Here is a 22,500-nt window from a genome sequence, read left to right as displayed (position 1 = left end):
GACTGGAGCTCATGAGCTTCTGTCCTTCAGTCTTATACTGGACCTGAAACACACACACACACACACACACACACACACACACACACACACTCTAACACTCATACTGGCTGAAGTAATAACAAAAACTCATATTTCACTGACTTATTTCAAATCAGACATAAAACCTAACACTAATGGCGAGATCATCAGCTGATAGACTGCTCTTCCTCAGTGTCTCGTAAACATTCTCAAATCAAGATTCATTTATTGGAGAAGAAACACAATGACTGAAGATATTAAGTCTCGTTTAATGAAAGATTTATCAAAATAAAGTGAGTTTGTGCTTAAAACAAGAACAAATATTTTGCACTGCATTATATGTTTTAAAACTACAGATCATGAAACTAAGCATACACACTCTCTCACACACACACACACACACACACACACACTCTCACTCACACACACACACACACACACACACACACACACACACCTGACTCTGCAGTGCGCTGATCTCTCGGAGCCGTTGAGTCTCTGCAGTGTCGGTCATCTGAGAGAACAGCGATGAGGCCTGATCCTTCTTCCCGTCCTCTCTGTACTTCAGCTGAGAGAAACACAGATGTTCATCATCACGCGTCTGTGTGTGTGTGTGTGTGTGTGTGTGTGTGTGTGTGTGTACGAACCTCGCTGCGCAGCTCTGACGCGTGTTTAGCGTGTTGCGTGTCTCGAGTCTCGGGCAGAAGAGTGTAAAGACACGCATCCGTTCGGTTCTGCTCTTTATATTTCACCTGCATGTAAAACACACACACACACACACACACACACACACACACACACACACACACACACACGTTTCCTCATCACATGTTCAGGACACGCGTGTGCTCGTGATCACATGATCTGCTGTGGACATACGTGACTCTGCAGCTGGCAGGCGTGTTTGGCGTGTTCGGTCTCCAGTGTGTGTGGCATCAGGCTGTACAAGTTACTCTCGCACTCCTTCTTCCCGTCATGCTTGTACTGAAGCTGCAAACACACACACACACACACGCAAAACACACGCAAAACACATGCAGAACACACGCAAACACACGCACACACACGCAAAACACACACACACAAAACACACATGCAAAACATGAGAAACTTTACTAGGAAAAAATATTAGCAATTCATAATTTCCGTCATGTGACCTGGAGGGCAAAACATCCGTAGAACTGCATCAATTTTCCAACTCAAAAGAAAGAATGACAAAAATATGAGAACAGAACGCAGGTTTTGAACACTTGTGATCCATATATACAGTATTTCAGGGTTCGTACAGAGACTTAAAATGAAATTCAAGGGCTTTTCAAGCACTACTTGTTTGGTTTTGAATCAGAGATCTCCCTTTTCAAACAATATCTATATTTTCTTTCAAATTCTAAAAAAGGTAAATAGATAAACAAAAATAAACCAAAAAAATTAAATGGCACATATAAAGAGCAGCAGATGCAGTGACTGCGGTAACTTTAACCACTGAAAGGATTCTATGACAAAGATATCGCTTTCCTTATTAAATCTGATTTCTTTCCTCATGAATATATGATTGACTTGAAGATTAAAAGCTGTATCATATACTAGGATATTTATATAATATCACACTCATAGCCATATGGCTCTATATCTACATCAGACGAGCTGCAGCTTTAATTTTGTTTTTAGAACGGGGGGGGGGGGGGATCTGGCTTTGTGTGGATGTGGCCATAGTGATGTCATAGTGATGTCACAGACCTGTGTTCAACAGTGTTACCTGGCTCTGGATGTCGGTCATGTGACTGGCGAACTGTGTGTCAGCAGTCTGAGGCAGGAGTGAATACAGACTGGCCTGATCGTCCTTCTGCTTATATCTGACCTGCAGAACACACACATTCACACACCATAATCAACGCTCAAATCACATCATAATCAATGTTCAAATCACACCATAATAGAGCTTAGATTCTCTGCCCGAGCCCCGACTCGCCGATATTTCCCGCCACTGTCATCGGGCCGATATTAAAAATGGTCGGGTTTAAATCGGGCTCGGGCTCATAATTACAGTGAACGTGTCGGGCCGGGCCGGGCTCGGACACAACGTGCTCGGGCTCGGGTAGGGTCGGGCTTGATTTGTTGGGCCCGATCTAAGCTCTACACCATAATCAACGCTCACATATGAGCCACTGCATTCATGTCATGTTTCCATGGAGGGCTGATATTAGTCCACATTTTTACCTTTTAAGGGTCATTTTCTGTCCATTAGATATATGCATTATCTTTAATGCCAAATTCATACATTTAATCAATAAGTTCAACTATTGTTCAACTATAGTTCAACTAAATCAGTTTCACTACACTCATTCACTTCTGCTGTGGATTTCTGTGCATCCGCTTTCATTGGTGAAATAGAGCAGAAACAGACACATCTGTGTAAGATGTGCTAGAGTTTAACCCCTGGTTTACTGTGCTGCTGTGTAAGATGTGCTAGAGTTTAACCCCTGGTTTACTGCGCTGCTGTGTAAGATGTGCTAGAGTTTAACCCCTGGTTTACTGCGCTGCTGTGTAAGATGTGCTAGAGTTTAACCCCTGGTTTCCTGTGCTGCTGTGTAAGATGTGCAAGAGTTTAACCCCTGGTTTACTGCGCTGCTGTGTAAGATGTGCTAGAGTTTAACCCCTGGTTTACTGCGCTGCTGTGTAAGATGTGCTAGAGTGTAACCCCTGGTTTCCTGCGCTGCTGTGTAAGATGTGTTAGAGTTTAACCCCTGGTTTACTGTGCTGCTGTGTAAGATGTGCTAGAGTTTAACCCCTGGTTTACTGCGCTGCTGTGTAAGATGTGCTAGAGTTTAACCCCTGGTTTACTGTGCTGCTGTGTAAGATGTGCTAGAGTTTAAACCCTGGTTTCCTGCGCTGCTGTGTAAGATGTGCTAGAGTTTAACCCCTGGTTTACTGTGCTGCTGTGTAAGATGTGCTAGAGTTTAACCCCTGGTTTACTGCGCTGCTGTGTAAGATGTGCTAGAGTTTAACCCCTGGTTTACTGTGCTGCTGTGTAAGATGTGCTAGAGTTTAACCCCTGGTTTACTGCGCTGCTGTGTAAGATGTGCTAGAGTTTAAACCCTGGTTTACTGCGCTGCTGTGTAAGATGTGCTAGAGTGTAACCCCTGGTTTACTGCGCTGCTGTGTAAGATGTGCTAGAGTTTAACCCCTGGTTTACTGCGCTGCTGTGTAAGATGTGATAGAGTGTAAGCCCTGGTTTACTGCGCTGCTGTGTAAGATGTGCTAGAGTTTAACCCCTGGTTTACTGCGCTGCTGTGTAAGATGTGCTAGAGTGTATCCCCTGGTTTCCTGCGCTGCTGTGTAAGATGTGCTAGAGTTTAACCCCTGGTTTACTGTGCTGCTGTGTAAGATGTGCTAGAGTTTAACCCCTGGTTTACTGCGCTGCTGTGTAAGATGTGCTAGAGTTTAACCCCTGGTTTACTGCGCTGCTGTGTAAGATGTGCTAGAGTTTAAACCCTGGTTTCCTGCGCTGCTGTGTAAGATGTGCTAGAGTTTAACCCCTGGTTTACTGTGCTGCTGTGTAAGATGTGCTAGAGTTTAACCCCTGGTTTACTGCGCTGCTGTGTAAGATGTGCTAGAGTTTAACCCCTGGTTTACTGTGCTGCTGTGTAAGATGTGCTAGAGTTTAAACCCTGGTTTACTGTGCTGCTGTGTAAGATGTGTTAGAGTTTAACCCCTGGTTTACTGTGCTGCTGTGTAAGATGTGCTAGAGTGTAACCCCTGGTTTACTGTGCTGCTGTGTAAGATGTGCTAGAGTGTAACCCCTGGTTTACTGTGCTGCTGTGTAAGATGTGCTAGAGTTTAACCCCTGGTTTACTGTGCTGCTGTGTAAGATGTGCTAGAGTTTAACCCCTGGTTTACTGCGCTGCTGTGTAAGATGTGCTAGAGTTTAACCCCTGGTTTACTGTGCTGCTGTGTAAGATGTGCTAGAGTTTAACCCCTGGTTTACTGCGCTGCTGTGTAAGATGTGCTAGAGTTTAAACCCTGGTTTACTGCGCTGCTGTGTAAGATGTGCTAGAGTGTAAGCCCTGGTTTACTGCGCTGCTGTGTAAGATGTGCTAGAGTTTAACCCCTGGTTTACTGTGCTGCTGTGTAAGATGTGCTAGAGTTTAACTCCTGGTTTACTGCGCTGCTGTGTAAGATGTGCTAGAGTGTATCCCCTGGTTTCCTGCGCTGCTGTGTAAGATGTGCTAGAGTTTAACCCCTGGTTTACTGCGCTGCTGTGTAAGATGTGCTAGAGTTTAACCCCTGGTTTACTGCGCTGCTGTGTAAGATGTGCTAGAGTTTAAACCCTGGTTTCCTGCGCTGCTGTGTAAGATGTGCTAGAGTTTAACCCCTGGTTTACTGTGCTGCTGTGTAAGATGTGCTAGAGTTTAACCCCTGGTTTACTGCGCTGCTGTGTAAGATGTGCTAGAGTTTAACCCCTGGTTTACTGTGCTGCTGTGTAAGATGTGCTAGAGTTTAAACCCTGGTTTCCTGCGCTGCTGTGTAAGATGTGCTAGAGTTTAACCCCTGGTTTACTGTGCTGCTGTGTAAGATGTGCTAGAGTTTAACCCCTGGTTTACTGCGCTGCTGTGTAAGATGTGCTAGAGTTTAAACCCTGGTTTACTGCGCTGCTGTGTAAGATGTGCTAGAGTGTAACCCCTGGTTTACTGCGCTGCTGTGTAAGATGTGCTAGAGTTTAACCCCTGGTTTACTGCGCTGCTGTGTAAGATGTGATAGAGTGTAAGCCCTGGTTTACTGCGCTGCTGTGTAAGATGTGCTAGAGTTTAACCCCTGGTTTACTGTGCTGCTGTGTAAGATGTGCTAGAGTTTAACCCCTGGTTTACTGCGCTGCTGTGTAAGATGTGCTAGAGTTTAACCCCTGGTTTACTGTGCTGCTGTGTAAGATGTGCTAGAGTTTAACCCCTGGTTTACTGCGCTGCTGTGTAAGATGTGCTAGAGTTTAACCCCTGGTTTACTGCGCTGCTGTGTAAGATGTGCTAGAGTTTAAACCCTGGTTTCCTGCGCTGCTGTGTAAGATGTGCTAGAGTTTAACCCCTGGTTTACTGTGCTGCTGTGTAAGATGTGCTAGAGTTTAACCCCTGGTTTACTGCGCTGCTGTGTAAGATGTGCTAGAGTTTAAACCCTGGTTTACTGCGCTGATCCGGAGGGTTTAATATGGAGTTGCTCCACCCTTTGCTGCTATAACAGCTTCAGCTCTTCTGGGAAGGCTTTCCACAAGGTTTGGCTGTTCCAAAGCTGCTCTCTCGGGTCAGGTCAGGACTCTGTGCAGGAGTCCAGTTACTCCACACCAAACTCCTCAAACTCCACCAAACAACCCCACACCATCACCCCCACCCTCCCCCAAACACCACAACATCATCCCCCCCTCCCCCAAACAACCCCACACCATCACCCCCACCCTCCCCCAAACACCACAACATCATCCCCCCCTCCACCAAACAACCCCACACCATCACCCCCCCTCCACCAAACAACCCCACACCATAATCCCCCCTCCACCAAACAACCCCACACCATCACCCCCCTCCCCCAAACAACCCCACACCATCACCCCCCTCCACCAAACAACCCCACACCATCACCCACCTCCCCCAAACAACCCCACACCATCACCCCCCCTCCACCAAACAACCCCACACCATCACCCCCCCCTCCACCAAACAACCCCACACCATCACCCCCCCTCCACCAACATAACCCCCCCTCCCCCAAACAACCCCACACCATCACCCCCCTCCACCAAACAACCCCACACCATCACCCCCCTCCCCCAAACAACCCCACACCATCACCCCCCTCCACCAAACAACCCCACACCATCACCCACCTCCCCCAAACAACCCCACACCATCACCCCCCTTCCACCAAACAACCCCACACCATCACCCCCCCCCTCCACCAAACAACCCCACACCATAATCCCCCCTCCACCAAACAACCCCACACCATAATCCCCCCTCCACCAACATAACCCCCCCTCCCCCAAACAACCCCACACCATCACCCCCCTCCACCAAACAACCCCACACCATCACCCCCCCTCCACCAAACAACCCCACACCATCACCCCCCCTCCACCAAACAACCCCACACAATAATCCCCCCTCCACCAACACAACCCCCCTCCACCAAACAACCCCACACCATAATCCCCCCTCCACCAACATAACCCCCCCTCCCCCAAACAACCCCACACCATCACCCCCCCTCCACCAAACAACCCCACACCATCACCCCCCCTCCACCAAACAACCCCACACCATAATCCCCCCTCCACCAACATAACCCCCCTCCACCAACACAACCCCCCTCCACCAAACAACCCCACACCATAATCCCCCCTCCACCAACATAACCCCCCCTCCCCCAAACAACCCCCCCTCCCCCAAACAACCCCACACCATCACCCCCCCTCCACCAAACAACCCCACACCATCACCCCCCCTCCACCAAACAACCCCACACCATAATCCCCCCTCCACCAAACAACCCCACACCATCACCCTCCCTCCACCAAACAACCCCACACCATCACCCCCCCTCCACCAAACAACCCCACACCATAATCCCCCCTCCACCAACATAACCCCCCTCCACCAAACAACCCCACACCATCACCCCCTCCCCCAAACAACCCCACACCATAATCCCCCCTCCACTTTACACTTGGCACAATGCAGTCAGGATTTGTAGAAGCGTCTGCATGCCTAGTGCTTGATTTGAACTGTGGCCATGGAAGTGATTGGAACTCCTGAACTCGATGATTTGGATGGGTGTCCCAAAACTTTTGGCACTATAGTGTATGGAGAGCGCTTGGCGTCACCTGGCTCTGCGCGTCTGCGATGTCTCGAGCCGTCTGCGTCTGCAGTGTCTGCGTCAGGCGAGTGAAGAGCGGGCTCGATAAACTCCCTCGGCCGTCCTCTCGGTACTTCACCTGAACACAAACAGCCAGCTCTTCTAGTGTTTGTACAGCGAGCTTCACACGAGTGTTTGCAGCGTCACACTACCTCACTGATGATGTCAGTGGCGTGTTTAGCGTGTTGCGTGTCCAGCGTCTCGGGCAGGGTGGCGTACAGCGAGCCGTTCACCTGCTGCTTATATTTCACCTGAAGGAAACACACACAGAAACTCGATCAGACTTACACACTGCTTCATCAGTCGAAGCCGTACTGAGATTTTGAGATGATATTTAAATAATTTAACAACATGTTAACTTTCACATGCTCTCTGATAGCAGTTAATGGTCACATGACATGCAGCTAAACAAATAAAATATTTTATGTTTCTTAAAAAAGGGTTTTATTTTGATGTTTATTATGCAATTGATTATTAAGACATTTATTTTGATTAATTTTATAATTATTTATTTATATAAATTTTACGTTTTTTATTTAATTAATTATTTATATGTAATTTATTTTGATTTTTTTATTTAAAATTTTCTTCACTTCACATGTTTAGGATTTACATAATTATTAAGTGATTGATTTTTTAAATAATGATTAGTTTTGTATCGAGCTTGAGAAAGGCAGATGTGAGTGACTGATTCTGATTGGCTGAGATGGTTTTCCTCGCCTCGCTCTGCAGATCTGACACGGCTCTGACGAACTGCGTCTCCGGAGTCTCGGACAGCTGAGAGTAAATGCTGGACGAGAGGCTCCTCCTGCCCTCCTCACGGTACTGGTTCTGAAACACACGAGCACACAGAGTGTGTGTGAGATTTGAGTGTGTGTGAGATCTGAGTGTGTGTGTGTGAGATCTGAGATGGAGCTTCACCTCACTGAGTGTGTGTGAGATCTGATCTGAGTATGTGTGAGATCTGAGTGTGTGTGAGATCTGATCTGAGTGTGTGTGAGATCTGATCTGAGTGTGTGTAGCCCCTTTCACACAGAGATTCCGGAAAATACACGGATAAAGTGACACGGGATTTGACCCGGGTTCGTTTGATTTTGGTTCATTCACACTGCCAGTGATTCTCCAGAATCAGAGAGTGCGTTCACACACAACCCGTAAAAATCCCGTAAAGACAAGTGACATCGATGTGACTTGTAATGTCTCAGCAGCGTCTTAAGTTTGCTTATGAGCTGCGATTTCTCCCTAGAGAAACCACGCTTGTGCATTTTTTTCTCTGATTCGATCATAAACTTACGCATTACGCACCGTTTCACAGCTGACGAACGATCCCAGCTTCAGCGTCATCACTACGACACGGCATTATTACGGCTTTTGTTCACACAGCGCGCGTTCCGGGACTGAACACGGCAATGTTACTAGGTCCCCAACCCGGCATCGATCCCGGCATCAATCTCGGGTCATGTTTGCGTTCACACAGAAGGCACTCTGGCAATTTGCCGGCAATTTCCCGGGTTCAAAGCGCTGTGTGAAAGGGGCTTGTGAGATCTGAGTGTGTGTGTGAGATCTGAGATGGAGCTTCACCTCACTGAGTGTGTGTGGGATCTGATCTGAGTGTGTGTGAGATCTGATCTGAGTGTGTGTGAGATCTGAGTGTGTGTGAGATCTGAGTGTGTGAGATCTGAGAGTGTGTAAGATCTGAGATGGAGCTTCACCTCACTGAGGCCACATCCACACGAAGCCAGAGCTTTCCCAATCCGATGGTTTTTTTTCCCAGTTAAAAAAAAAAATTCCGTAAACACGGCGTCGTCTCAAGAAATATCTGCGTACACATGAAACCACTGAAACCGACTCAAAATGATGTAGTATACATGCCAGACCAGTATGTGGCGCTGTAATTCTGCCACAGAAATACACTAAAAACGGAGAAGAAGACAGAGCATGCGCATATACCTTGCGCGCTGTATACAATAATATTAGGACAGTAGCTTATTTTAAAAAAAATTTACCAAGAACTTTATTGAACAATATGAACAACCATAAATGGCCTGGTACAAAATATGAGTCACGATATTCGATAGTTAGCGGACGCATAAAGCTTGCCACAAAGAACCGGCAAAAGTAATCATTATGAATGTGTCAAATATATTAAGGAGACATTTTAATTGTTTATTAATAAACTCGTTTTTTCTGTGTCAGTCTCGGCTAAAGATGTTGGCGATGCTGACTCGCCACCTTCGCAGTGGTGAACGTGCCTATAGAGAGAAATGGACACTTCATACGGATTACATAAGAAAGTCGCCTGTTTCTTTTCGTTTTTTAACTGTTTTTTTTAAAAGTAGACATTTCAAGCTTTCTATATTTCTGAGTTTCGGTTCATTTATGAGACGAGCTCCAGTTCACGAGCAATGCAAGTTATATCGCGCTGGCGCCTCCATGTCCTGATTAAATTGTCTGCTATATTTGCAAAATATCCAGGCAATTGGTTGATGAAACATTGATTAAAATTAAGATACAATTTATAGAAAACAAAACTTAATGTGGTCAAAATTATGTCTCCCGATATATTGCACTTCTTATGATTACTCATGCTGTTCACTTTTCATATAATCAACACAGATGAAATAAAAAAATAACATTATTTACACATAAATATGAAACTTAATACATTTTCTTTAATGGCTACAACATGCCTACAGTTCAGATACATTTTATGTCAGAGTGGAATTTGAGCGAACGCCGCTTTACCGGTGATCATGAGGGGCAGGGGTGCGTTTTTTGAATAATAATCAAATAATTCCCAGCAATTGTCGAATATTATTTTTGCTTGAAACGCCCATCCCTACAAAATACGAAATGTCTTAATCAGACAACAGACAAGCATCATAGCATAAGAAAGAAAATATAAATAGGCCAAATAAAGAAGTAAAAAAAAAAAAGAAATGAAATGAAATAAAAATACATTCAAGTAAATAATAAAGAAAGAAATAAAAGAGGCTCAGTAGCTTCTGCAGCACGAACACAAGCATGTAGTCGGCAATTGTTGCTGTGACTTAGCGGTGTCTGACTATAGTTGACACTTGGTGTGATGACATCATCGTTTCACAAAATGTACGGATTGGCCGTACACACGAAAACGCAAGGGTGGCGTTTTCAGATTTATCCACCTTGGGACCCGGTTTAAAAAAATAGCGGTTCAGTCTCCGAAAACGCCGGATCCGTCTGGACGAAACGTCAATACGATACAAATTTTGTACGGATACAGCTAAACGCGTCTCCGTGTGGACAGGGCCTGAGTGTGTGTGAGATCTGAGTGTGTGTGAGATCTGAGATGGAGCTTCACCTCACTGAGTGTGTGTGAGATCTGCTGGACACACTTCATCTCTGCTGAGTCTGGAACCGCAGTGAACGAGGAGCCTGAGAAATCACCCTTCCCGATGCCTTTATACGCCACCTGATGAAGAAGTGGAGAAGAAGGTCACGCTACAGTCACACGCGTGTGAGGAAGAGCAGGACACGCCAACTAGTGCTCAGATCTGATGAAGATGATGAAGAACACGTCACCTGGCTCTGGATCTGAGCGGCGTCACGAGCGTGTCGAGTTTCTGGAGTTTCTGCGAGCTGATGGTACAGAGATCTGCTCATCTGCTGCTGAGCGTCAGCCTTATACTTCACCTGCACACACACACACACACACGCAGCGGATCGGTCATGCTTGTCATGATGTTGACTGGAGGAACTCTGGCCTGAACACTGAAGTGACTGTAAGATTGTATTGTTGGAGTGTGTGTGTCGTACGTTGCTCTGTAACTCTGCGGTGTTTTTGCTGAACTGCGTCTCCAGCGTCTCCGGCATCAGGGAGTACAGATTACTGGAGTTCTCCTTCAGGTCAGCTTTATACTTCAGCTGACACACACACACACACACACACACACACACACACGAAGAGTGAAAGAGGCTCCAGACAGAACATTCTGAGTGTCTGTTTCTGTGTAAAGACTGAATCTACGGAGGTCACAGAGGTCATGGAGGTCAGAGGTCATAGAGGTTCACGGAGGTCAGAGGTCACATAGGTCAGAGAGGTTCACACAGGTCATAAAGTGTTACAGAGGTCACATAGGTCAGAGGTTCACAGAGGGTCACGGAGGTCAGAGGTCACGGAGGTCACATAGATCAGAGGTCACAGAGATCATAGATGTCAGAGGTCATAGAGGGTCACATATGTCAGAGGTGACATAGGTCAGAGGTCATAGAGGTCAGAGGTCACGGAGGTTCACCTCACTCTGCAGCTCCATCTGCTGCTTCACAAACTCATTCTGCGGCGTCTCTGGCATCAGGGAGAACAGATTACTGCCCGTCACTGACGCCCGGCCCTGCTGGTACTGCAGCTGATCACACAACAAACACAGTCACATGGTCACAAGAAGAGTCACATGATCACATGAAGTGTCACATGATCACATAATGTAGTTGTGAAGAGCAGGACTATATGGCTGCATTTACACTTTCACAAAAACATGATTTGACACAGATCTGATTATTGTAGCACACGCCTCTGATTGGGTCACAGTCACACGCGTGTGAGGAAGAGCAGAACACGTTAATTAGTGCTCAGATCTGATGATGATGATGAAGATGATGAAGAACACGTCACCTGGCTCTGGATCTGAGCGGCGTCTCGAGCGTGTCGAGTTTCTGGAGTTTCTGCGAGCTGATGGTACAGAGATCTGCTCATCTGCTGCTGAGCGTCAGCCTTATACTTCACCTGCACACACACACACACACACGCACACACACACGCATGGTGGTGATGATGGTGATGGTGATGATGATGGTGATGATGATGAAGATGTTGGTGATGATGAAGATGTTGATGATGGTGGTGATGATGGTATACCTGACTCTGCTGCTCAGAGATGCTCCTGCTGAATTGAGTCTCTGCAGTTTCAGGAAGCTGAGAGTAAACGCAGCAGCTGATGCTCTTCCGGCTCTGCTCGCGGTACTTATTCTACACACACACACACACACACACACACACACACACACACACAGACACACACACACACACACAGGGCTGTCACACACTTCATGGATCAGTGTAACCTGCTCTGATCCTTCATCTCGTCTGCTTCACCTCACTGATGGTCTCTGTGATCTCTCTGGCGAACTGAATCTCCGGCGTCTCGGACAGCGTAGAGAAGAGAGAGCCTGACGCCTGTCTGTCCTTATACACCACCTGATACACACACACACACACACACACACACACACACACAACACTGAGAACAGAGAGCCTGACGCCTGTCTGTCCTTATACACCACCTGATACACACACACACACACACACACACACACACACACACACACACACACACAACACTGAGAACAGAGAGTCTGATGCCTGTCTATCCTTATACACCACCTGATACACACACACACACACACACACACACACACACACACAACACTGAGAACAGAGAGCCTGACGCCTGTCTGTCCTTATACACCCCCTGATACAACACACACACACACACACACACACACACACTCACACACGCACTCACAACACTCTTGTGTGCTTGTTTGTGTGTACGGGTGTGTGTGTGTGTGTGTGTGTGTGTGTGCATGCATGCGTGTGTGTACGTGTCTGTGTACATGCATGTGTGTTCATGCGTGTGTGTGTGTGTACATGTGTGTGTGTGTACATATGTGTGTGTGTGTGTACATATGTGTGTGTACACATGCGTGTGTGTGTACGTATGTGTGTGTGAGTGTGTGAGTGTATATGCGTGTGTATGTGTGTACATGCGCATGTACATGTGTGTGTGTGTGTGTGTGTGTTGTCACACAGGGCATGTGTGATGCGTCAGTGCAGTAGTACTGGGATAGTAGTGCCTGTAGTTTAGTAGATATTGAATGCTGCATGCTATTTCTGCTTGCTACATTCTGCTTATATCTACAGCCACCGACTAGCCCTTGTGCAAGGGTGAAAAGAGGAGCCGAGTGCGTAAGCCTCCTCCTGTCGGTACACAGCCTCTCCACCGTCAAGACTCCTACAGTGCCTCCTTGCGGCCACACACGGTAACTGGGCCCTAGCGGACCCAGGCTGAACTGTAGGGGATCTCGGAGCAGCAGTGGGCCCCAGAGGTGCGGTGTGCAGGCCCACCAAGCAGTGGACATGCCCTGGCACCCGCCAACCACAGCCCCAGCTATGGGTAAATAGTCCCACTGCCTTGTGGGGTAGCCTATAGAGGCAAAGGCTAAGGGAGCACACCCTGAAAAAAAAGACAAAAGACCTCAACATCGGAACAGGCGGAGGATGATGGCTGATTTAAGTGGAGCATCACCACGGCTGGGAAGGCGGATGAAGGCTGCAGCAGTGATGGGCAGTGATGGGAATAACGGCGTTATAAATAAACGGCGTTACTAACGGCGTTATTTTTTTCAGTAACTAGTAATCAAACTAATTACTGCTTCCTCTATTACAACGCCGTTACCGTTACTGTCAATAAAAATGCGGCGTTACTATAGTTGAGCTCACTGAAGCGGTTTTCATCCGAGTAGGCTCTCTCTCAGCCATAGGAGCTGCAAAGTTTTTTCTCTGGTGTGTGAGTGTTTATGAGGCGCCGGACTGGACAAAAGCGAGGCGAATGCCGCGAGCGCGCTCGACGTGCGCGAGAGAGACCGAGTGTGTCCGAGAACGCGTTTGACAGTGCGCGAGAGAGACCGAATGTGTCCGAGCATAAATACTTTATTTATAAATAAATTACACATTTCAGCATTAGAATAATATGTAGCATATTGGTATCATATGCAATGTTTTAATTAGTTTATATAACATAAACTCCAAAATAACCTGCAGGGAACGTTCAAACATATTTGTTTGACGGTTGTGAACACGTGCGGAAAACATGACTAGAATTTGGCTAAAATAAATAACCTCTGATGATGACGTTCTCTGTAGGTTATAAAAATAAACCCACAAAAGATTATATTGTATTATTATTATTTATGTTGATACATTTCCAGTATTAGAGAGCACTTTTTGTTAAACTTACTATTGTGAGGAAGAAAATACTTCAAGTAGGCTATGAATGTCTACCAGTTGTAAAGGTGTGTGAGTTTTATCATTTTAATTATATGCACTAGTGTATGTGTATGAATATTTTTATAAGGCTACTATTTATTTATTTTTGGTACATTTCTTAAGAAGCATGATTTATTTTTAGACTTATTTGTTGGCCAGTTGTGGTCTGTACAATAAATATTAAAAGTTCTAAACCATCTATTATTTTGTTGCTCCACTACAGTAATGATAATATTTTAATATTTAAGTTAATCGGTGTCTCTCACATTGTCCCACAGCAACATTAAAATAGTGTAGATTAGTGTACAATGTTTAATAATAATAAGATGTTCTATTTAGTGTCCATTTCATTCATTTAACATTTCATATTGGGGGTATCCAAGAAATTTCTTATATTTAATTATTCTTATTTTTTTTAAGTAACGCAATAGTTACTTTCCCTAGTAATTAGTTACTTTTGTAATGATGTAATTCAGTTACTAACGCAGTTACTTTTTGTGAGAAGTAACTAGTAACTATAACTAATTACTTTTTTTAAGTAACTTACCCAACACTGGTGATGGGTCCCCAGTCGTCTTGGACTCCATGCCACAGGATCCTGACCCAGACCTGCCAAGGACCATGTGGTGGTTGTCTGTGCACCAGCCTCCAAACGTTAAACAACGCCACGCACAGGCGTCCTCCACAAAGGGAATCCACCCTACCACCCCGGATAAAGTCCTATGGAGGAGAAAAGTGGCTACACTTTCTTCTGGAAGAAATCATGGAGTTGGACTTGCCATCAAAAAACAGCTTGTCAACCATCTCTCCGAACTTCCTGTGGGGATCAGCGAGCGCTGGTGCTGGCCAACAACCAGACAGCGACAGTAGTGAGCGCCTATGCCCCTACCCTAGACTCCGACGTGGAATAAAAAGAAGCCTTCTACGCCTGCCTGGAAGAAACCCTGTCAAAAATCCTCAGGGAGGACAAGATCATCCTCCTTGGAGACTTCAATGCTAGGGTAGGCCGGGAAACATCAGGACTGGTTTGATGAAAATGACACAGAGATAGAACAACTTATCTCCAGATAACGAAAAGCCTTCCGAGTGTGGCAAAATGACATAACATGTGAGGCCAAAAGGGCAGCACACTCCAGAGCCCAGGCTGACGTTCAGAGATTGATGAGGGAGCTCAAGAACAACTGGTGGACAGAAAAGTCTCTAGAACTCCAGAGACTGGCAGATTCAGGTAACAACAGAGGCTTTTTTAGTGCCACTAAGGCTGTCTATGGCCCTAGACACCGCGGCTTAAATCCCCTACGCCCAAAAGATGGACAGACTCTTTTAAAAGACAATGACTCCATCAACGCACGTTGGAAGGAGCACTTTCTGAACCATGACAGCTCAGCCGAACCAGACATCGCCGACCATATCCCGCAGAGTCCCATCAGAGAAGACATGGGGGAACCTCCTACCCTAACAGAGGTTCACAATGCCATCAGGAATCTCAGGAACAACAAGGCCACTGGTCCTGATGGGATCCCCGCGGAGATCTTAAAGGAAGGAGGACCAAGGCTCTGGCACCACATCCACCATCTACTCGTCAAGGTCTGGGAAAGGGAAGAGCTCCCCTCAGAGCTCCGGGATGCCCAAATTGTTACCATATTCAAGAAAGGGGACAAGGCTGAATGTGGAAACTACAGGGGCATCTCGCTCTAGTCAACAACAGGCAACAGGCAAAGTCCTTGCTCGTGTCCTCTCCAACCACCTGCTACCACTATCTGAGGAGATACTCCCTGAATCACAGTGCGGTTTCCGTCCATCTAGGGGAACAACTGACATGATCTTTCCTGCTCGTCAACTACAAGAAAAGTGTCGAGAACAAGGACTGCCTCTGTACATGGCCTTTATAGACTTGACAAAGGCCTTTGACTCCGTGGATAGGCAGGCACTGTGGAGCATACTATCAAAGTATGGATGTCATGCCAAATACATCCGTGTACTGAGGCTACTACATGACGGCATGTCAGCCACAGTGCTCAACAGTGGCTCTGAATCTGAGCCATTTACTGTCGAAACTGGGGTCAAACAGTGATGTATCAATGCACCCACCCTATTTGCCATCTTCATTGCAGCCATACTCCACCTTACTGGCCAAGAGTTGCCACAGGGGATCCCAATCCTTTACAGGACTGACAGCAGGCTCTTCAACCTTAACAGGTTCAAAGCCAAGATCAAAGTCAGGAATACCACCATCATGGAGCTGCAATACGCCGATGATAACGCCATTGCAGCACACTCCCCTGAAGACCTCCAGGGCATCCTAAATGCCTTTGCCAAGGCATACAGAGCCCTGGGTTTGGCCTTGAACATCAAGAAAACTCAGGTTCTGTATCAACCACCACCCAACCAGCCATCACTCCAGCCCATTATCAAAGTGGATAACACCACTCTGGAAAGCGTGGACCACTTCCCCTACCTTGGCAACATTCTCTCTTCCAAAGCTGATATAGACTCTGAAGTTAACCATCGCCTGAGCTGTGCCAGCAGAGCCTATGCCAAACTCAGGACAAGAGTCTTTGATGACCGAGACCTGAGAGCTCAAACCAAGGTCCTGGTTTACAGAGCTGTGATTCTCCCAACTCTGCTGTATGGAGCGGAATCCTGGACCACCTACTACAGACACCTGAGAGCACTGGAACTATTCCATCAAAGAGCCTTAAGAAAAATCTTGAGGATCAACTGGGAAGACAGACGTACAAACTCCAGCATTCTGGAGGAAACAAATATTCCCAGCATCACTACCACCATAATACAGCACCAACTCCGATGGACAGGACATGTCATCCGCATGCCCAACAACCGTGTCCCAAAACAGATCCTGTACTCCCAGCTAAAAGAAGGACAGCGAGCCCCTGGTGGGCCAAAGAAACGCTTTAAGGACAATATCCAGACCAGCCTGAAAAAGTTTAACATCACGTCCGGCGACTGGGAGAATCTCGCGTGTAACAGGGACTACTGGAGAAAAGCAGTGCAGGAAGGTGCAGCACACCACCAAACAGAACACCGCCGTGCCACAGATGCACAGCGGCAACACCGCAAGGACACACAGAGAAAGGCTCCACCACCTCAACCTTCCAATGCCCACACTGCAGCAGAATCTGTGGATCACAGATCGGCCTTTACAGCCACCTGAGGATCCACAAATAAGGCGACCCGACGGAGAGGACAGTCATACTCGTCTCGAGAGACCGCCGAAGAAGAAAGTGTGAGCATGCGTGTGTGTATGTGTGTGTGTGTGTGTGTACATGAGTGTGTGTTGAGTGTGTGTGTGTGAGTGTGTGTGTGTGTACCTGGCTTTGTAGCTGGTACGCCTCTTTAGCATGTTTTGTGTCCAGTGTTTCCTCCAGGTGTGTGTAGAGACTCGTGGAAGCGACTTTTCTACCAGCTTCTTTGTATTTATTCTGCCAGACACACAGAGAGGAGTGTGAGAGCGCAGCGAGTCACATGACAGCGGACAGGTGAACACGTGTGATGAGTGTGTGTTACGTGGCTCTGCAGGTCCGTCATGTGTTTGGCGTGTTGCGTGTCCATCGTGTCGGGCAGCTGAGAGAACACACTACAGGACAGCTTCTTCCTCCCATCCGCTCGGTACCTGACCTGTCAATCATCATCATCATCATCATCATCATCATCAGTGTGTATGTGTGTGTATGTGTGTGTGTGTGTACCTCACTCTGCAGCTCTGTCATCTCTCTAGCGAACTGTGTTTCACGTGTGTCGGGCATCAGAGAATACAGATTCACACACAGATCTCTGAGTCCTTCCTCCCGATACTGCATCTGAACAGCAGAGGAACATTACACACACACACACACAAACTAAAGTCATTAAACAAGACTTAATATCTTAAAGTATTTTGCTTCTTCTCCAGTAAATGTTGTAAACATTGACTTTATTCTGCTCTGATTTCAGACCTCGATGATTTTAAAGGCCACAGAAACGCTGGATGGTCATGTGATCACGCGTCTCACCTCACTGTACAGGTGTGTGGCGTCTTTAGCGTGTTGAATCTCTAGTGTTTCAGGAACACACGAGCCGTTCACCAGCTTCTGTTAAAGCACAAACACACTTCATCTCAAACTCGACTTCTGCAACATGTTGGAGATTCACAGATTCACACTATATATACTGCTGTGACGCACTTCTACACATTAGATCTGATCAGTGCTTTATCGTGTGCTGCTGCCACAGAGAATGATGGGAAATCTCATTCTGTCGCCTCACAAACACATTAAACTCAAGATTCAACACATTTTCCAGATGAAGTGCCGTGAACATTCACAAACACAGCTCATGATCCTCAGTGAAAGCGTCTGCAGTGACTCTGATATGAACCGACGTCACGTGTGAACGTGAGCTGGTCATGTGAACCGCTTCATCATCACGGCACATCTGCTAACTGTGTGAAAGATTCATTCATAAAACATAAAACAGATCATCAGCAGCTCTGTCCTCCAGCTGCATATAAAACACTCAAATTCATAATGATAAATGTTTATTTAATACATAAAACATTAAACAGACCATCAGTACCTTCATCTGAGCGCCTGTGACGCCTGTCTGACTCTCTGTCGCCTTCAGCTGCAAATAAAACCAAATTAATCATAATGAAAATTAATTTTAAAAAAAAAGTATAATAACTAATGATTATTTAATACATAAAACAGATCATAAGTACCTTCATCTGAGCGTCTGTGGCGTCTGTCTGACTCTCTGTCGCCTTCATATCATTCATATAAAACCATTCAAATTAATAATAATAATAAATAAAGTGTATTCAATACATAACACATAATAAAACAGACCATTAGTGTCTCCGTCTGAGTGTCTGTGACGTCTGTCGCCTCCAGCTGCTGATATGACCAAATTAATTATGATAATTAATATAATAAAAACATATAGTGTTAATTTAATACATAAAACATAATAAAGTAGAAGATCAGTACCTCCATCTGAGAGTCTGTGACGCCTGTCTGAATCTCTGTCGCCTCCAGCTGCAGATGAAACCATTAAAATTAATCATAATGAAAATTAATCAAATAAAAAATGTATTTTGTCTAATAAATAATGTCTATTTAATATACAAAAGTACATAAGCACCTTCATCTGAGAGTCTATGGTGTCTGTCTGACTCTCTGTCGCCTCCAGCTGCATATGAAACCAAATTAATTATAATGATAATTAATAAATAATTAATCAAATAAAAACATTTAATGTTAATTTAATACATATCACATAATAAAGTAGAAGATCAGTACCTTCATCTGAGCGTCTGTGACGCCTGTCGCCTCCAGCTGGATATAAACCATTCAAATAAATAATAATGATAATAATAATAATTAATAAAATAAAAAATAAGAATAAATAATGTCTATTTAATACATAAAACAGACCATTAATATCTCCTTCTGAGTGTCTGTTGCCTCCAGCTGCAGATAAAACCATTCAAATTAATAATAATAATAAATAAAGTGTATTCAATACATAAAACATAATAAAACAGACCATTAGTGTCTCCGTCTGAGTGTCTGTGACGTCTGTCGCCTCCAGCTGCTGATATGACCAAATTAATTATGATAATTAATATAATAAAAACATATAGTGTTAATTTAATACATAAAACATAATAAAGTAGAAGATCAGTACCTCCATCTGAGAGTCTGTGACGCCTGTCTGAATCTCTGTCGCCTCCAGCTGCAGATGAAACCATTAAAATTAATCATAATGAAAATTAATCAAATAAAAAATGTATTTTGTCTAATAAATAATGTCTATTTAATATATAAAACAGATAAGTACATAAGCACCTTCATCTGAGAGTCTATGGTGTCTGTCTGACTCTCTGTCGCCTCCAGCTGCATATGAAACCATAAAAAATTAATAATAATAATAAATAATAATGTTCATTTAATACATGAAACATAATAAACCAGTACCTTCATCTGAGCGTCTGTGACGCCTGTCTGACTCTCTGTCGCCTTCATATCAGTCATATAAAACCATTCAAATGAATTATAATAATAAATAAAGTGTATTCAATACATAAAACATAATAAAGTGGACGATCAGTACCTTCATCTGAGTGTCTGTGACGCCTGTCGCCTCCAGCTGGATGTAAAAACGTTCAAATTAGTAATAATAAAAATTAATAAACTAAAAAATAATATTAAATAGTGTCTATTTAATACATAAAACAGACCATTAGTGTCTCCGTCTGAGCGTCTGTGACGTCTGTTGCCTCCAGCTGCAGATAAAACCATAAAAAAATTATTATAATAATAAATAATGTTAATTTAATACATGAAACATAATAAACCAGTACCTTCATCTGAGCGCCTGTGACGCCTGTCTGACTCTCTGTCGCCTCCAGCTGCAGACAATATAAAAATAATAATATAATAATAATTAATTTTTAAAAAACATAATGTTGATTTAATACATAACACATAATAAAACAGACCATTAGTGTCTCCGTCTGAGTGCCTGTGACGTCTGTCGCCTCCAGCTGCTGATATGACCAAATTAATTATGATAATTAATATAATAAAAACATATAGTGTTAATTTAATACATATCACATAATAAAGTAGAAGATCAGTACCTCCATCTGAGAGTCTGTGACGCCTGTCGCCTCCAGCTGGATATAAACCATTCAAATAAATAATGATAATAATAATAATTAATAAAATAAAAAATAAGAATAAATAATGTCTATTTAATACATAAAACAGACCATTAATATCTCCTTCTGAGTGTCTGTTGCCTCCAGCTGCAGATAAAACCATAAAAAATTTATAATAATAATAAATAATGTTCATTTAATACATGAAACATAATAAACCAGTACCTTCATCTGAGCGCCTGTGACGCCTGTCTGACTCTCTGTCGCCTCCAGCTGCAGACAATATAAAAATAATAATATAATAATAATTAATTTTTAAAAAACATAATGTTTATTTAATACATAACACATAATAAAACAGACCATTAGTGTCTCCGTCTGAGTGTCTGTGACGCCTGTCGCCTCCAGCTGGATATAAACCATTCAAATTAATAATAATAATAAATAAAGTGTATTCAATACATAAAACATAATAAAGTAGAAGATCAGTACCTCCATCTGAGAGTCTGTGACGCCTGTCTGAATCTCTGTCGCCTCCAGCTGCAGATGAAACCATTAAAATTAATCATAATGAAAATTAATAAAATAAAAAATGTATTTTGTCTAACAAATAATGTCTATTTAATATTAGGGCTGGGGGAATTAACGCGTTCATCTTTGCGATTAATTTGAGATGTTTAACACGTAAAAAAAAATAACGCAATTAACGCAGCACTTTTTTTTTGCCTCGTTTTAATGATTTCCTGTTGCGGCTGCTGTTGAAAACATGATTGAAAACATGATTGAAAAGGCAGAACATATGCCGTCTCGCCCCTCCGTGTTCGGCGATCATGTTTCATTCTCGCGCAGCTTTCACGAGCGGGTCTTTTCCTCTCCGTGTGTGCGCCGCGATCTCCGTTCTGTGTGTGTGTGTGTGTGTGTGTGTGCGTGTGTGTGTCGTCGCGCTGCGCTCTCCGCTCAACGTTCCGCTCCGTGTTTGCGCTGCGCGTTCTGCTCTGTCGTTAACGGCCCAAACGCTCCAATCATGTACCGATCAGGCACTGGAAAAGCAAAGTCTGCTCAAATAACGTGAAATTTCTCAGTAGTAGACTTCTGTTTGCTGAGCTGGTATAGTCATGCTGGGCAACAACGGTAAAATGGCCTGCTCTGGTCACATGCTCTGGTAATAATAGCTTTGTAGGACTATATTTGATAATTAGTAAAAAAAAAAAATCTGTTAAATTGATTATGTTGATTGATTATTGAAAAAGAATCATATATCGATATACAGTATTGATGTTTAATATTGTTTTAATAGGGCTATTTTTCCCTGTGTTGTTTAATTTAGGTGATTCTAAGTTTAAATATTGATGATTACAAGCTTGGGGAGAATGCAATTAATTGCAATTAATTACAGCAAATTGTGCAATTAATTAGTTAATTTTTTTTAATCGATTCCCAGCCCTATTTAATATATAAAACAGATCATAAGTACCTTCATCTGAGAGTCTATGGTGTCTGTCTGACTCTCTGTCGCCTCCAGCTGCATATGAAACCAAATTAATTATAATGATAATTAATAAATAATTAATCAAATAAAAACATTTAATGTTCATTTAATACATAAAACATAATAAAGTGGACGATCAGTACCTTCATCTGAGTGTCTGTGACGTCTGTCGCCTCCAGCTGGACATAAACCATTCAAATTAATAAAAATTAATAAACTAAAAAATAATATTAAATAATATCTATTTAATACATAAAACAGACCATTAGTGTCTCCGTCTGAGCGTCTGTGACGTCTGTCGCCTCCAGCTGCATAGGAAACCATTCAAATTAATTATAATAATAATAA

General features: G+C 44.0%; 1 protein-coding gene across 1 annotated transcript in view; it reads right to left on the bottom strand.

Moving 5' to 3' along the window:
- LOC311283700 (uncharacterized protein) overlaps positions 1-22,500 on the bottom strand; it is a 69,347-nt gene that overhangs the window by 45,738 nt on the left and 1,109 nt on the right. The window contains exons 4-45 of the mRNA XM_084398285.1: positions 22,416-22,460; positions 22,296-22,331; positions 22,138-22,185; positions 21,156-21,203; positions 21,027-21,071; positions 20,889-20,936; positions 20,775-20,810; positions 20,643-20,678; positions 20,502-20,549; positions 20,364-20,411; positions 20,241-20,285; positions 20,114-20,149; positions 19,978-20,019; positions 19,849-19,896; positions 19,688-19,735; positions 19,547-19,594; positions 19,435-19,470; positions 19,300-19,335; positions 19,142-19,189; positions 18,988-19,035; positions 18,847-18,894; positions 18,720-18,761; positions 18,575-18,622; positions 18,013-18,090; positions 17,710-17,820; positions 17,528-17,638; positions 17,332-17,442; positions 12,047-12,148; positions 11,810-11,920; positions 11,567-11,677; positions 11,190-11,300; positions 10,711-10,818; positions 10,477-10,587; positions 10,256-10,366; positions 7,636-7,746; positions 7,068-7,166; positions 6,884-6,994; positions 1,775-1,876; positions 898-1,008; positions 666-770; positions 476-586; positions 1-43 (exon numbers count right to left, since the gene is read on the bottom strand). The exon at positions 1-43 is cut by the window's left edge and continues 68 nt beyond it. Of these exons, the coding sequence (XP_084254411.1) occupies positions 1-43; positions 476-586; positions 666-770; positions 898-1,008; positions 1,775-1,876; positions 6,884-6,994; positions 7,068-7,166; positions 7,636-7,746; positions 10,256-10,366; positions 10,477-10,587; positions 10,711-10,818; positions 11,190-11,300; positions 11,567-11,677; positions 11,810-11,920; positions 12,047-12,148; positions 17,332-17,442; positions 17,528-17,638; positions 17,710-17,820; positions 18,013-18,090; positions 18,575-18,622; positions 18,720-18,761; positions 18,847-18,894; positions 18,988-19,035; positions 19,142-19,189; positions 19,300-19,335; positions 19,435-19,470; positions 19,547-19,594; positions 19,688-19,735; positions 19,849-19,896; positions 19,978-20,019; positions 20,114-20,149; positions 20,241-20,285; positions 20,364-20,411; positions 20,502-20,549; positions 20,643-20,678; positions 20,775-20,810; positions 20,889-20,936; positions 21,027-21,071; positions 21,156-21,203; positions 22,138-22,185; positions 22,296-22,331; positions 22,416-22,460 (2,980 nt within the window). The remainder of the gene's footprint in view (positions 44-475; positions 587-665; positions 771-897; positions 1,009-1,774; positions 1,877-6,883; positions 6,995-7,067; positions 7,167-7,635; positions 7,747-10,255; positions 10,367-10,476; positions 10,588-10,710; positions 10,819-11,189; positions 11,301-11,566; positions 11,678-11,809; positions 11,921-12,046; positions 12,149-17,331; positions 17,443-17,527; positions 17,639-17,709; positions 17,821-18,012; positions 18,091-18,574; positions 18,623-18,719; positions 18,762-18,846; positions 18,895-18,987; positions 19,036-19,141; positions 19,190-19,299; positions 19,336-19,434; positions 19,471-19,546; positions 19,595-19,687; positions 19,736-19,848; positions 19,897-19,977; positions 20,020-20,113; positions 20,150-20,240; positions 20,286-20,363; positions 20,412-20,501; positions 20,550-20,642; positions 20,679-20,774; positions 20,811-20,888; positions 20,937-21,026; positions 21,072-21,155; positions 21,204-22,137; positions 22,186-22,295; positions 22,332-22,415; positions 22,461-22,500) is intronic.

Source organism: Rutilus rutilus (genome assembly GCF_951802725.1).
Source record: "Rutilus rutilus genome assembly, chromosome: 24".
Classification (NCBI taxonomy): domain Eukaryota; kingdom Metazoa; phylum Chordata; class Actinopteri; order Cypriniformes; family Leuciscidae; genus Rutilus; species Rutilus rutilus.
The sequence above is the reverse complement of the archived record's forward strand: the minus strand, read 5'-3'. Positions and strand labels throughout refer to the sequence as shown.